Consider the following 15,860-nt stretch of genomic DNA (forward strand, 5'->3'; position numbering starts at 1 on the left):
ACACAACAGCAGCACATTAGTTTCTGAGGTGGCCTCTTTTACTCTCTCGGGCAAACTGCTAGAAACACACCGGTTCACTGAGACGACAGTGTGTGCAGCATTATAAAATCTCATCACAAGGTTTTACAGTCCCAGGGCATAAGGGGCCACCAATAATAAACTACAGTCAGTGCTGCAGCCTCAAAGAGTGAGACAGACTGAGGGCCTGAAATTGGCGTGTTGACTTCTGCTGTTTGAGACCTGTAAGAGGCCACATGAAGAATAAACAGTCGTTATCTATTAATACAAAGAAGATACAAAACACACAAAATCACAGATATCATACCTACTCTTACAACATGATGACTAAAGCTATAATGATTAAGTACTTTGATCCTCAATAAAATGTTGGTTCAAATATAGCTAAAGCTAACTAAACTGTGCTAACAAAGATTAAGCTGTAGTTAGCCAGTGCCACTGATTATAACTGATATGCTCCTAAAACAATGTGCACACCTCTACAGAGACACTACACTTAAGGAGACCAGTTACTGGTTGACATATAACTGACAGTCAATATGCCATCTGCTTAGGAATAAAGCACCACCCTTCAAAAAAAAGGATCCAATAAGTAAGGCTCTTTCTTATAAAATCGCTAGCTTCCATGACCACTTAAACTAAACGTGCACACGTGCGAAAAGACGCAAATATATCCGATATAGGACCACACAAGAAACTGACTTCAAAATATCAAATTTTACGTATCCACACAACCCTGGAGAGAGAGGGGAAAAAAATGGTAATATAATTGCAAAATATCTTTTTTCATTTTTTTTTCCCACAAGATTCACTTTAGCCTATTTGTAAATGGCAATTAAAAAAAATACAAATACAAATACTATAGTTCATATATATATAGTTTTTCATTAAATGATACACAACATATCCGGAATCATTTGCACAGTTTGTTAGAGCCCAATTTTATCATTGGCAAAGAGTTACCCAAACATTTCCCATAAATACATTTTCACATCTAAGGATACAACAACGACAAGTAAACAGGTGCTGAATTCTGACTCCCTTAAAGAATTGTACTTCCATGTTATGTCAGCAAATTGACAGCGATGTGATTTTTGCTTTAATTAATAAATGTACAGCTTCAGTTTTAAATTTAAAAAACATTTGTTATAGACATGTAAACCACTGAAATCACAAAGCCACCCCTTTGCTAGAATTACAGTTGATTTTGTACATTTTAATAGATGGCATTACATTATATTGTGCACCAAGTCTCTGACACCAAGACCTAAACAACTGGATACACTTAGGGTGATACTGAGATGTTTTATGAGGTTGGGTAATAAATGTACAATCAATAGACAAGCTTTTATTTTTAGATGTTACCATTTTCTTTGTCTCAGTGTATGCAGTTATTGTGGATTATAAAAATATGTAACATTCAAAAAATGTTACCCCCCCCTATACTAATGCAAATATCATCACAAAACACACATTTGGTATTAAGACAGAAAGACTGGTGAGCAGTACATAGCATCAAAAACTTGGCTCAGGGCTTATTACTTCCCTACTCCAACACACCTGAATCTGCACCTATTGAGCATGTTCATAAGTAAAAGAGGTATATCTGATGTGCTACCTGAGTGGAAACACAAAAATATAAATATATCTAATATAGGACCACAACAGAAACTAACTAAAAAAAATGATTTGAAAATATTAAATTTTAAATGTCCACACAGTCCTGAAAAAAATTTAGATCAGTGTCACATTATGGCAAATAAAATTCACTTACATCTTAAGTGTATATGGAGCATGGTAATAAGATAAGGAGTTAAAATTAGATTTTAAAAACACAAAAATGTGTAGAGTGATTGGGATGCCTAATAGAAAAGAGTCAATTCAACTACCTTCAATTAAAAAGACATAAAAAACATGTCTTAGATGACAACATGATTGATAGAACCAATGCCTTGACAGCATGTGAATAAACAGTGCTTTAAAAAGGGTCTTGGGGCTGTGTTGTGGGTACCATGACAAGGCATGCTCCTCAGATCATTGGGTTTCTTTTGTAGTTTGAGGGCATAAACCTTTGATAATACCCTTAAGCTATGCTAGCTAGATACAGTGAACAATGTAGGTAAAGGGAAGCTACTGCTTGAGGTAAAGGCAGAACAAAAGCAACTATCTGGCTAATGTGGGCCCTAAATTGGTGATCAATATATGCTATATTACCTTTATAATAGTATATTTGGATAAAAAGTCTAGAGTTCACTAAGTTCTGTTAAAACAGGTGTCTGACGCTTTTTCTGAGGCCTGTACAGTCTGTACCAAGGCGCGAGGTGCTGGTCGAGGCGACCTTGGTTTTGTCTGACTTGTGCCAAAAGCCCCCACCGTTGTTCACCCAGATACTGTATAAAAGAGCGTGTATTCCTCTGTATTATCAGAAGACTGAATCCTCCTGACTGAATCTGGCTGACTTCAAGAACAATAAAGAATCAACTTAGAACTTCGGAACGATTCGCCTTCTCCTTTCTTTAAACTTAAGGTTCTCGTCTGTTTTTACCTTCTTTCTTTTGAACTTAGAACTTTTGTAGTGATGCATGACTAGATAAGTTTTAGAGCTCATTTTAGCTAGCCCAGGCTTCCCTTTCTGGGAGGCCTAGAAGAGTCGTGAAATAACGCACGACACTAACCTATATAGGTTATATACAGCTCTGGAAAAAATAAGAGACAACTTTAAAATTATAAGTTTTTTTTTTTTTATATTATTTTACCAAATTGAAAACCTTTGGAATATAATCAAGGGGAGGATGGATGATCACCAAACCAAGCTGAAGTTTTGCACCAGGAGTAGCATAAAGTTATCCAAAAGCAGTGTGTAAGACTGGTGGAAGGGAACATGCCAAGATGCATAAAAACTGTGATTAAAAAACAGGGTTATTCCATCAAATATTGATTTTTGCACTCTTAAAACTTTGTGAATATGAACTTGTTTTTTTCGTATTATTTGAGGTTTAAAGGCTCTGCATCTATTCTATTTCAGCCATTTTTCATTTTCTGCAAATAAATTCTCTAAATGACAATATTTTTATTCGGAATTTGGGAGAAATGTTGTTCGTAGTTTATAGAATAAAACAACACAGTTCATTTTACTCAAACATATACCTATAAACAGCAAAATCAGAGAAACTGATTGAGAGCTGTTTTCCAGAGCTGTAACTGTTGTATATATTTAGCTCTGAATGTAATCAAGCTTTTAAATAAAAGCAGATGCTTTGTTTAGCTAGTTTAACTAGCTAGGCCATCTAAAGAGGAAGGTTGTGACAAAAGAGGCAAACAGACTTTATGAGCGTTCATAAAGAAATATAGGTTATCTAAAAAGATCTAAAAAGATTTTAAACAGAAGAACATTGAAGAAGTGTAAACCCACCTTAAAATAGCCGCCCTCGTAATGTGTATTAGGAGGTCCAAAAATCGCCACTTCCCAGTTGTACAAGTCAGACTCGTCCACCAAAGTTATTCTGAAGCCTTCGACGGGCTCGTCCTGAAGACTTTTCAGCTCCAGCATTAAAGCCTTCTGTGAACTCGCGACATGATGCTGCCCATGCTGAGCCATATTCCGCCCGAAACCCCCGAACCGCCCGAGTCTCCGTTTACAATAATAAACAACTACAGCTAGCTGCGCTCCTGACCCAACTTCTGTAAAACAAACGCGGGCTAGCAGCAGCGTTAGCCTAGCAAGCTGTTCGGGACTCGTTTTAGAGGAGAGTTCAGTTAAGTTATAACTCAGCTCGTTACTCTGCGTATTTAACACTTTAGTCCCCCACAGATATTCACAACAAACCCCAACCAGGTCCCACCAGCCACGGCTAAAGCCAGCTCACAGTCCGGGGCTAACACCAGCAGCAGCAGCGGAGGCTAGCAGCGCCTCTTCAGGATTCAGTGGAGAGTTAGTTAGCGTCAGGAGGCTTGTGGGGCTTTTGAGTGATTTTCTACCCCTCCGCGTCCGGTTCACACAGTTATCTCAAACCCCCCTATATTTAGATATATATACCACAACTTTTAAAGTCACAAGAGTCGATAATTTAAGCAGTTTCCCGCGGAGCAGCTAGCACAACACCGCAAAACACAGCACAGCACAGCCACCCAGTAACGATAAATCCGCTCCAACGGTTCTCTCACTTCTCTACCAGCGATGTTCGATTCCTGAACGAATCGTTCTTATGAACCGGTTCTTCTCAATAAATCGGTCAAAACGATTCATTCGCCCGATTCAACTGAATCAAACTAGCTAGCTAGGGTAGTTAGCTAGCTAGTTAGCTGTGACATATTTAGCATATGTTTGGCTTATTTATGACTTCTTTAAATATATATATATATATATATATATATATATATATATATATATATATATATATATATATATATATATATATTAATGTATAATTCATTAAATTAATGTTTTTATCTTATCACAAAGAATATTGTTAGCATAAAAATACCTTAAAATATTGTGTGTATTTTAGTGTCACACTATATTAAGGCTGTCAACATTAACGCGTTATCACATGCAGTTAATCTGTAAATTTCAACACATTATTTATAATTTATTTTTGTGCACTTTCTTTTACCCATTATATATTTATAATAGGTATGTGAATGTGAATAAATATTGTAATGTGCTTAGTTACTGAGAGTTTTAATGGAGAAAATAATTGCTGGTGTAGCTTCATATTTCAAAATAAATAGGGTGGAAAGAGGAAATGCATTGGGTGTGTGTTCGCATTATCATGTGAGTGTGTGAGAGAGAAAGAGCATAAACTAAAAGCATAAATAAAAAGTAATCCCCTTTCTAAACCTGACAGTAAGCGTTGCTGTATTATATTGCAAAAAAAAAATTGCTAATCCATCACCAGGCTCTGTCATTTTTGAAACATGATTTTGTCTAAAAAATGTGTCAAATACAATACATAAATAATGTGTTAAAATTTTCAAATTAACTGCATGCAATAATGCATTAATGTTGACAGCCCTACTATATATTTAAGGGGTGGGTAATATGACCCTAAAATAATATATCACAATATTTCAGGGTATTTTTGAGCTAATATTCTCGGCCATATGACAAAACATTAATTTCAATATGGCCCTAAAGTATAACAAAAAAGTACCACACTTAAGTAACAAATGGCACAGAATTTAAACATTTTAAAATTACATTTTGTTCAGCTAAACTTCCATGTGTATTTGTTGACAATTTGTATACTTTAATTTACTATTATTGAGCAAAACATCAGTGTTTAATATTATATGTGTAATATAAATCAGATATTAAAATATCTGAGTGCACTCTCTATGTGAACAGTAGACAGGTTCTCCAAAATCCAGTTACAAATAAATATAATTTTCTAAATGACTAAAAATATGTATCTAAAACATTAACTTTACCACAGTCAGTTGTCAACTTGAGATAAACCAAAGAGGAACTTTAATGACTGAAGTTAATATACCACTAAGAAAGCCATGAATTACAGGCAATAAATCAATCATCACCACTCTCACTCCCAAACTAGGTCACACATGACGGTGACAAAAAAAAAAAAAAAAAAAAATACACTGTAGTCCTTTACTGTACTATCAAGTACTTCACTGATAAATTAGATTTGGAGACCATGGACAAAACACAAATTAAAAGGATATGCATAATTCAGAAGTGGGAATTTATTGGTACACCATCTTCACACACAAAAGAAGACTACAGCAGCCTAAGGTTCTCATAATTCTTTTAGGTGGAGCTCTTAATTAAAGGGAACTTAGAAAGCAAATCATTGGTCATTCTCTTCAGTCGTTTATTCTTGAAACATTATATTACATCATACGGTCAGAAAATACATAGTGAAGGAGTCAGACAGTACCTTCAAATAAAGAGCATTGAGAGTACATTGAATGATACAAGCAAAATCCAGCAAGATCTGCACTACAGTTTGCCAGGGTGAAATCCTTTGGGAGATAGATGGTGGGTTGCTTCACTTGAGCTGCCACACATCGTTTTGTGAACACATCCCAACCTCAGTGTCTTCAACACCAATGAAACCTGCCCGTCTAATGATATAATTTAATGCAAAACTTAAATTTAAAAAAACATTCCAAGATGTTGTTTTTCTTTTACATTGCATGTACTCTTAACAGATAAAAATACATTATACCATCAAAAGTGTAGCAGGAAGAAGCCAACTTAATATATTGTATATATTTATATATAAAAGAAAACTAGAAAATACAACAATAAAGGAATGGTAGGGAGCTTCTGTATGCATGTGTCCATGTCTGGACAAAGTAACAAAAAAAGTATACATTCCTAATCATGCAAGATATAAATTTCAAATCAACTGCACAGAAAATAGCAATCTTCAGTATTGTTAATAGTTACAGTTGGTTCTCCCAGTTTCCTGTGGTTTACCCTGTGCTCATATAGATGACCTGGCACCTGTATAGATGACCGAGATATCCACCAAAAGTGGGACTCACGTTATCATTGACAACTTAAACCGTATGATATGGACTTCAGGTGGATGTCCCTCAAAAATGAGCAAAATCTGCAGGACGCATTACAGTGGGTCATCTGTATGAACGGCCAGCATGTTCATCATCTGTCACTGAGGGAGACATCTTGATTGCAACAATAGTCACACACAGACACACTAGTCACTGGATTACAGACTAATGCTGTTTAATAGAGCACTTCCGCGACAAACCTCACTGGCAGGTTTTTCAGAAGAGAGTAGTACTACTAAAACTGTCAGTTGGATGTTACAACCGAGTGCTACAGCGTGCTGGACCAGGCAAAGTAAGTCAGAAATCAGACAGTAGAATTAGAGCAGAATTCTTAATAAATCAGCACAAAAACAGTGGAAAAGTGTGGAAACAAAAAAGGCATTTGGGGAAAGCAAAGAAAAAAAAAACATATAATTGACCATAAATGCCAAAACAAAACAAGGCAAAAGAACAAACACAGGCATGAGCGGGCCTTTGTTCAGGGGACAAAACATTTAGTAGATGTAAAAGTCACACAGACAGAGGTGGTACGAACTATGAAGGGTATCTTATAGATGGATATTAAGAATGCCATAAACAGGAATCTCCAGGGAGAGACAATGAGCCATTTTTACAACAATACTGGCAGAAGAGTATGGATTAAACTGATGCTTCGGATTTGGTCGTTGCTTTTATCAGAATAAGAAATCCTTCATAAATGTAACATAGAGCCTTTAAGAAGACGCACTGGTCTGGGTTCCTGATTAATCATCCTAAACTACCAGCAGAGACAAGATAGACCTGAAGAAATGACCTTGATAATAATAATAATTCAGACAGAAGAGTTACGTAAGTGTTTCATCCATTGGTTAGATACACTTCATTTTTACAAACGTCCTCAAAGTCTTTTAGTGTGCAGTAAACTTGCAAAGCTGTAGGCTTTACACTAATGTGGAACAGACACAGTAGAGTAACAGTGTTGTGTCTGCTTCACTATGTCAGTGTGAGGACTTCTTTCATTTCTTGTCACACGTTTCATGAGTAACAAAGTCCAAGCTATTCAGAACATGGTCCCAGACATCCCCCGTCCAAAAAAAGTGTCCAAAAGTGCAATAGATTACATATTTGGAACCACATGGCAGGGCTCATGCAGTACGGCTACTGGAGTGGAGTGTGTGTGTGGGGGGGGGGGGGGGGGATGGGGGCAGATTTAAAACTAAAATTCCGGCCTTATAGAGGCTGGGAAATGTTGTGGGCAGGGTTTCTGGTATGAAGGAGCTGAGAAATCAGGTTGACCTCGCTCTACACAAAGGGTTTCAGAGAAACTTTTAGAGAGACAGGAGACACACACAGGCGCAACCACACCACACAGACACAAACACACAACCCCCTCTCCCCACACATACACAGGAGAAACTAAGCTTCGATTGAGAAAAGGCGCTGAGAGAATTCAGAACCAAAAGAAAGCAACAAAACACACAAAAAAAAAAAAAAAAAACACAAAACAATAAACAAAATCTCACCCAACGTCAACAAGAAATAAATCCAGTTATTTAAAAGTATGTCAGACAATTAAGACAATGGGAGAGCAAAAAGGAACTGGAAAGGTTAGCGAGACTGAACATGGGACAGACACTAACAAAACAAGAACGGTTTGGGAAGGAAAACCAAACTCAAAAGGAATGAATGCCTGTGCATTTGCTGTGAAACAAACAGGAGAGAGTGTGGATCTACACAAGCCAGAGACATCAGCTGTGCGTAATCTCAAGAAAGAGGAAGAAAAAGAGTAGTAGAATGAGAGATCCAATAAATACAGGGAGAAGGAGGAAGGCAGAATTGAGAGGAAGCCAGTCTCAGTGTTTGTGATATGATTGAGTGTTGGTAGGGGTCGGGTGGGGGTGAGGCAAGGGCACCATTGGTCTCTCAGACACAATCAGCACTGTGAGAAGGTCTGCTTGATCTCGTCCAGCACGTTCCCCAGCAGCGACGGCTCGTCACATTTAGCGTCGATTGAGACTGTCTGATCAGCCTGAGAAAGAGAAAGCGAGAGAGAACAGCAGAGAAGAAGACAAGAAAACAAAATGAGAAAGAGGTTAAAACAGAAAAGAACATACATTTAAAAAAATCTGTAATGATAAAGATGACCATGCTGTAGAGGTTAGGCACCTGTCTACTGGCTCACAAACTGTAAACATTATTTTACTACTAATGTTTTGCCACATACTAAGCATTTGCCAGTGTAATATTTAATGTATACTTGTATATTAATGCAGGTCAGAAAAGCAAGGGCATCACCACAGCAAGTAGTTGTGTGTGTTGCAATAACAAAAAAAAAAGAAACAAAAAAAAAGAATAATTCCAACGATAGTTTTAAAGAGGGCCGCAACGAATATCTGTCAAAAACATATCGCTGACTAACTGACATTTCTTGACTTCTATTTACGTGTTTAAACCAGCAAGCATGTCGCCAAAATATTGGTTCATATTAGAAGAGAACTGTGAAAATGACTAGACAAGGGCTTTAAATTTCAAAAATCTAACACACACATACAAACAAAGTGTAAGGATGCATCCAAGAAAAAAGAAAATTGAAGAACTTACAGTTTTCACCAGCAAGCAGACATGGTGACCCTGGATTGACCTGCTGTACATAGAGGCACAGGAATCAATCCTCTCCACAACTGCAAAAAAAGAGAGGAACAGAGAGAGAGGAACATTAAGAGACACATTCTATTTCTAAGATAATGTTAGAGCAGACACTGTTTTAAAAGCTTTAGCTAATTGATGTGCTTTAAATAAATCATTAATACAGACAACCAGAGGGGGATCTTCTTTCTCTGAGGTACCAATCAACACAATTTGGATTAGAAACAACCAAAAATAGAGATAAACCTGAAACTTAGCTGCTTACCAGAGAAATGGTGATGGAAGCAGATTCTAGCCAACAAGTGATGGAAGGGCATGTTGACTCCCTCCAGCCTCAGAGAGCTGCTCTTCAGGTCCCCGGACTCCAGCAGTTTGGCGTATGCGTCACTGTAACACGATCACATCCACAAACTTCTATTGATATACTGAAAACTAGCAACAGCACCAAAACCAAAGACTGAGAGACACCTGAACTGAAGTTTTTGCTGACCTGTAGCAGGGAGTGGTGATTAAATATGATGTGCAGGTAAAGTGCAGTTTGAAGTCCAGTTTTTCATGAGTTGAGGAATCTTCCGACTGCAGCAAAACAAAAACAAATTGGGTTTAAGATCATTTTATGCCCCTGATAAAATGACAATACGATTGCATAGTAACTAAATTACATCTTTGTAAAGATCAATGAACTTTTATTTAAGAATAAACCAGATTCGCTTTAAATAGAGACATAGTTAACATTATTTGCATGCAGAAACATAAGACAATTTTATTGAGATAACCGAATAACAATTATCATGACAGCTTAGGTTATGAGAACCTAGTGTCTAAACACGGTGTGTTTTAAGCTGATAGTTTTACCTTGACTATGAAGGTGAGCGTTCCCTTCAGTTTCTGAGGCATGACAATGCTCTGCACTGAGAAAACGAAGCGGGCTTCATTTGACACCCCTGCAGAACATCAGACAAAATAAAAGAAAAGTTCAAATTTAAACAAACATCATAAATTTAACCAATAAACTGTAGCTGACAAGTTAGCTGCCTCTAAAAGAAAATCTGCAGGAATAAGAGCACGCTAAGGCTGGGTGATATGGATAAAAAATCTCTCCTTTTTTTTTGAATGGCAATATACAATATATATATATATATATATATATATATATATATATAGATACATGTTCCAGATTTGATACAGGCATTAATTATAAACAACAAATTCTTTTCCAACAGAAATTACTTTCACTTCAAGTAGCCTAAAAACAAGGGACGCAAAAACAGTGTGGTTTGGAAAAAAAGTGCTTAATAAAGGTAAATAAGTAATTAAAAAGTGCAGTAATAGTCTGGAGAAGCAGTGGGGGAGGGGGTGTAGAGAAATGAGGAAAATTGCCTGAGCTCATTGGAATGCAGCATAATCTTTATCTATATATTGTCTATATGGTATTAAAATATATCAATACTTCTTAAACACCTCAATATATCACCCAGCCCTAGGGATAGCGATATACACTTTTAGAAAGTAAGCAAACACATTTAGAAAGTACAGTTTCTAATCTTTAGTGGGTACCTGGTGGTAGCTGGAAGGGTACAACCAGCCCATCATGTGGACCTGCTCCGTCCGGCCGCTGCAGTTTAGAGTTGAGGGAGTCCAGCACATTGAACTCCATGGACTTGAGGAAACTGTCACTTTTGTTTTCAAAAATGACTGACACAACCACCTGACTGCCATCCTGCAGGTTGCCTTGAATATCGTAAACCTGGAGAGACAGAGAGTTTTTCTTTAACCATTTTTTGTAATGAGGAACCGCACTCATCAGCACTCAGCAATCAGAGTTTAAATCTGTTCTAGATAGCATTGCACACCCAAGTGAACCTGGAACACAGACAGAAGAAAGAAACAGGGAGTCCCTAACTGTCCCTAAAGAACAAATAAATGCACTTTAGGTTTCAAGCCAAACAGAGAGACCGCAAACTCTACTGACGAATTTCACAGCAAACGGGAGAAAAGTTCACACCAGCTGTATTTCAACTGTCATTACCTGATTCGCATCCTCCATCATCTTTAATAAATAGGAAATAAATAAATAGTAAAAGGGCAATGTCACTATACTTTAATGCTCTAGAACAATGAAAAACCCAGCAAGTATTTTAGTTATGAGGTTCATTGATCTTAGGAATAAGTTAAAGCAGGTGTAACAACTGGATGGTTACTAGTTAAACAACACTTTACTTATTTAATTCAATCAGTCAACAGGACAACATTTGGATTGTACTAGTTGGATTTTAAATGGTTACGAATTCAGGCCTCCAACACTTACCATCTTGATGTAGGAGTTTTCAGCCAGCAGGCAGTAGTTTGACATTGGCTTAAAAAAAAAAGAGATGGAAAATACAGAGTTAACCAAGACAGACTGGACAGAGGATCGCAGGCAAACAAACAAAAGCAATTTATTAGGTACTTTTGTACAGGTAAGGTTGTGCTTTGTCTTTCTTTCTGTCTTTCTTTTCTTCTCTGTACTGGATAAGCCACTGCCCAAATGCACAAAACGCACAGAAGCACATTGGAACTTTGATACCACCTTTCTAGGGTACAAAAAGTTATGTTGCTTAGTCATGTCCTCATTGGTCAGTAACTGAAAGCAACTTACTGGCAAAGGTTCCTCCTCCTCCATGGTTCCATTCTGCACAGAATCCTCGCCTCCTCCATCACCGTGGTGATGATGGTGATGGTGCCGCTTCTTTTTCTTCTCCTTCTTCTCATCCTTCTCCTTCTCTTTCTTCTGCTTCTTCTTCTTATGTTTTGAAGACTTCTTAAAAAAAGCAGAAAAGGTCCAGTTAAAATTCACTAATATGTTGAACCTCACACTGCACCAAAACCATGTGTGTGAAATCATGACCACTGCAGAGACTGGAGACAAATCTCATCCCATCCCCATCTCACAAATAAAGTTGTTACACGCAAGCTTATTTCCATTAATTCAAGACCAGTATTCCATCTGTTTAAACAGGGAGAGACCAAAATACTGAAAACCAAATTTTAGATAAATATATATTTTTTAAATCACTGATAAAATCTTTTAAAATCTTCATAATTGTGTAGTTTTTGTCTCAATAATCCCAATCCTACTGCAGTTAGTGGCCTGCGTCCTGATTAATATCTCTGTAGTAATTATCAGGGCTATGAACCAGGTTACACCAGTTATAAACAAAGGCATCTCTGCTAATGATCTGTGCTAAATTGCACCGAAATACGTGCTAGTTCTCTGTTTTTACTTTCTTGCTTCCACCCCAGACATGTCTGACCAATTTGCAGGGAAAACAGTTTCAAGTTGTGATGCACTTTTGGTGCACTTGTTTTTTTTCCCTGTGCAAAAACAAACTAAACCAAGGAAAAAAGGCTTCAGGTTTACAACTTGCTAACTAATTTGGACCAGAGAAAACCAACTACAGGTGTGAAAATGACTTACCCTACTTTTCGCACTATAGGACGCACCGTATTATAATGCACATTATCAGTGTACATTTATTTTCTGGTCTATTTTCATACATAAGGTGCACCGGATTGAAAAGCATTTTAAGAGACACTATAAGAAACTTCTAATTCAGCAGGTCTTGCTGCTGGGTGGTGGTGGTGAAGTAGGTTAACTAAGTTAAGTAAAGCTAAGCTAAGTAAACAAAAGTGTAATAAAAAAAAGACTTTCTTTTAAAGCTGGATGTTAATCTACACAGATTTCTATTCTGAAAACGGTTTATTTGGGTGAGTAAAGCGCTTTCATTTATTTACAGTAAGCTTAGATACACAAATTTCTCCAGCACTAAGACTGGAGCATTTGTTTAGCAGTTTATATAGCCTTATAGTGCCATAAATATGGTTAGTTGAAAATCATGTTTTTGTCAGAAAAAAACAAAACAAAAAAACAACATCAATATTAGAAATCTAAATTTCGCAACAAGGTTCATTATTCCTCTCAGAGCACTTTTCCAGATGCAATCTTCAAAGATTTCCCTTGACTTACTGCCTCCTCAGGCTCCACATCTTTGGGCTCATCTGCTTCAGAATCTGGAGCTGCTGCTAAGCTCGTCTCAGGGCCAGAGGACGGGGCTGGATCAGGGGTTGTTGCCTCCTGAAAAGAACCATCATTTTAGCACAAACACAAACACACACCAGACCAAACCAATACATTTATACACACAACTGACACAGCTACAGGACAACTGATACATGCAGAACAACAAATAAACAAGACACCACAGCACTAGCAGCAATGTTCCTGTCTAGACGGTTGATGTGATCACGTTCTGGAAGATGACACTGAGAATCAAGCAAGGGCAAGAGCAAATCAACCTAAAGTGGGACAGAGTGGTGATAAAGATCTTGAAGTGATGAAGGTGAATCGTCCTACTTTTGCATAACATTTACGAGTGAATGAAATAAGCCTGTTTATAGTAAGAGCAGATTAAAACAGATCATACAAATGTTTCACTCATGTGTCTGCTGTGAGTAGCATTAAGAGCTGGATAAATACGTGAGACAAGATCAACAGGAAAGGAGAGCTTGATTCCTTTAAGATTGAAAAAGTGCTGCCCGCTACAAGATCGACACAGAACACTATAGTTTACCAAGCAGGTCAGACACAAATACAAACAAAAACAAAGTAACAACCACCAGTTACACAGTCAGAATAAAAACTAAATACTCATTAACCCTGTGAAAAGTCTGATGGGATATGTGAGGGATAGAGAGAGACATTGGCACATGGAAGATACACAAGATAGAGGAATAGAAAGACTTTGTTAGGAGAAAAATTGACGTCACATCGTGAAAGGAAGGAGGGAGAAAGCAACCGGACCTTGGTGGGTGGGGCTACAGGAGCACTAGACAGCCAGAAATCCAGATCGGAGGCCTGGAACAGAGAGGGCAAGGTGGGGAAGATGAGTGTAAGCAATTACGCAGCTCCACGATGTTTCAACCAACACATGTGGACTTCACACTGCTGCACTACACCACTTACTGAAATCCGACTTCAATTTGTTTCAGTTTGAAGGCAACTGTAGCCTTACATGAAAGTATTGACAGTAGTGTGTAGTCACAAGTGTTTTTTATTCCATTATTATATTGCAAGTTTAGGCACTGTAGTAATCAATTAAAAAAAAATCAACATAAGAATGGAACACTGAAATGTAACTAAGAAAGGCTGCTGTTGTTCACATAGCAGGAGAAAGTGGCCTAAATTCAAATTAAAAGTCTTTATGTGGCCTGTATCATATTTGAGACACTTTTGCCTGCTGTGTGAACGAAGAAAAGACACTCCAAGTCGTACTGAAAGTGAGAAGAGATCATCAGGATGAATGAATAAGAAACTGTACATTATCTCTGAAAGGCCAAAAAATAGTGTGCTGGAGATTATCAACTTTTGTATGACATTTATGTCAAGATTACATAAAGACTACTGCAAATTCCTTACACAAGATAAAAGAAAATTGCTAAAAAAAAGGGGATCAAAGCAAAACACAGATTATTATACATACACACTAACCTTTAAAAAATTAAATACAAAGTTAGTGATAAACTGTTTGGCACTTTAAACATGGTTATGATACACAGATCATTTACCAGGAGCTTCAGACTCCGGTCCTATCCTCCACAAAACTCCTAGAATCTTTACAGCATATTAAAAAATTTTATCCTACATGTAATGGTTTATGCAGAATCCCCAGCACTGTTGACAAAGGTGCAAAAAAAAATCACATCACAAGGAGCTTCCTCTCACAAAGTCATACCTCAGCAGATGTGGAGGTGGGGGGAGCTGCCACCTCACTGGTGTCTTCCAATTGGACTGGTTCTTCTGACGGCAGCTCCACTGGCTCATCCTCATCTACGTCATGTTTATGCTTCTTCTTTTTCTTCTTCTCCTCTTTGCTCTTCTGCAACATCAATTACAATAAATCATATAACAGAATCCTTATATGAAAATGAATGCATTAACCTCTTCATGCACTCCTCTGAACCTCTGGTTGCCATAAGCAATGATGTTCAAGTTTTAACATGTTTTTTACGACCAAGATGGGCAGGTGTATTGTTGGTATTAGGAGCTGCATAGGATGGAAAGGGACTAGGGATGCACAGAATAATAGGGAGCCAAATATGTTAATCCAAAAATGTCTTTCAGGATTCAGACAAACTATTAAAAAGACAATCATTTATTCCCAACAATAAAAATGGAGGACTTTTAAGCGTTAATGGTAGATACTACTGAGGTACATTCATGACTGGAAAAGCACTGTCTAGAGTCACCTTGTTTAAACAGGGTTTTTATTACCTTTTTTTCATCACATTCATGAAAATGTGTTTAGAACAATGGACAATATTTTGCTCTATGATAATTGACGCCAGGACCATTTTGACCAATCAAAGGAGATGTTTTGGGGGATATTTATGGATATTTGCGTTGGATATATGAAATCTTTTTCTTCAAAGTGGACTATTGGAGGGTAGACGGACTACTTAATGGGTTTTCATTGCAAAGAGAGTGATTTAGTGAGCGGATAGAGGTATATATTTATTGGGGGACGGCAAAGTGTGGGGGTTTCATGAATACAATAAAAATGTGTGTCAGTCAGATGTAGAGTAGATTGTGTGAGCAACTATTTAAAAGTTACAAAGTAAATGATAAAAAAGGGATTTATTTA

The 15,860-nt window shown here is 37.3% G+C and overlaps 2 protein-coding genes across 6 annotated transcripts in view; both read right to left on the bottom strand.

Annotated features, from left to right (window-relative positions):
* The window catches only part of cdc34a (cell division cycle 34 homolog (S. cerevisiae) a), a 32,827-nt gene extending 28,557 nt beyond the window's left edge, over positions 1–4,270 (bottom strand). The window contains exon 1 of one of the 2 annotated variants that reach the window (XM_049465849.1): positions 3,431–4,270. In XM_049465849.1, coding sequence (XP_049321806.1) covers positions 3,431–3,616 — 186 coding nt within the window. In that variant the 5' untranslated portion in view covers positions 3,617–4,270. The remainder of the gene's footprint in view (positions 1–3,430) is intronic. The other variant, XM_049465848.1, reaches the window with a different exon arrangement.
* A 1,555-nt stretch (positions 4,271–5,825) lies between these two features.
* Positions 5,826–15,860, bottom strand: part of ap3d1 (adaptor related protein complex 3 subunit delta 1) — a 37,917-nt gene continuing 27,882 nt past the window's right edge. For 2 of the 4 annotated variants that reach the window (XM_049465851.1, XM_049465853.1), the window contains 11 exons: positions 14,952–15,095; positions 14,021–14,074; positions 13,187–13,294; positions 11,819–11,980; positions 11,489–11,536; positions 10,738–10,927; positions 10,036–10,124; positions 9,671–9,756; positions 9,446–9,567; positions 9,136–9,215; positions 5,826–8,563 (listed from right to left, as the gene is read on the bottom strand). In XM_049465851.1, coding sequence (XP_049321808.1) covers positions 8,468–8,563; positions 9,136–9,215; positions 9,446–9,567; positions 9,671–9,756; positions 10,036–10,124; positions 10,738–10,927; positions 11,489–11,536; positions 11,819–11,980; positions 13,187–13,294; positions 14,021–14,074; positions 14,952–15,095 — 1,179 coding nt within the window. In that variant the 3' untranslated portion in view covers positions 5,826–8,467. The remainder of the gene's footprint in view (positions 8,564–9,135; positions 9,216–9,445; positions 9,568–9,670; positions 9,757–10,035; positions 10,125–10,737; positions 10,928–11,488; positions 11,537–11,818; positions 11,981–13,186; positions 13,295–14,020; positions 14,075–14,951; positions 15,096–15,860) is intronic. The other 2 variants (XM_049465852.1, XM_049465854.1) reach the window with 2 other exon arrangements.

Source organism: Astyanax mexicanus, chromosome 16, assembly GCF_023375975.1.
Source record: "Astyanax mexicanus isolate ESR-SI-001 chromosome 16, AstMex3_surface, whole genome shotgun sequence".
Lineage (NCBI taxonomy): Eukaryota > Metazoa > Chordata > Actinopteri > Characiformes > Acestrorhamphidae > Astyanax > Astyanax mexicanus.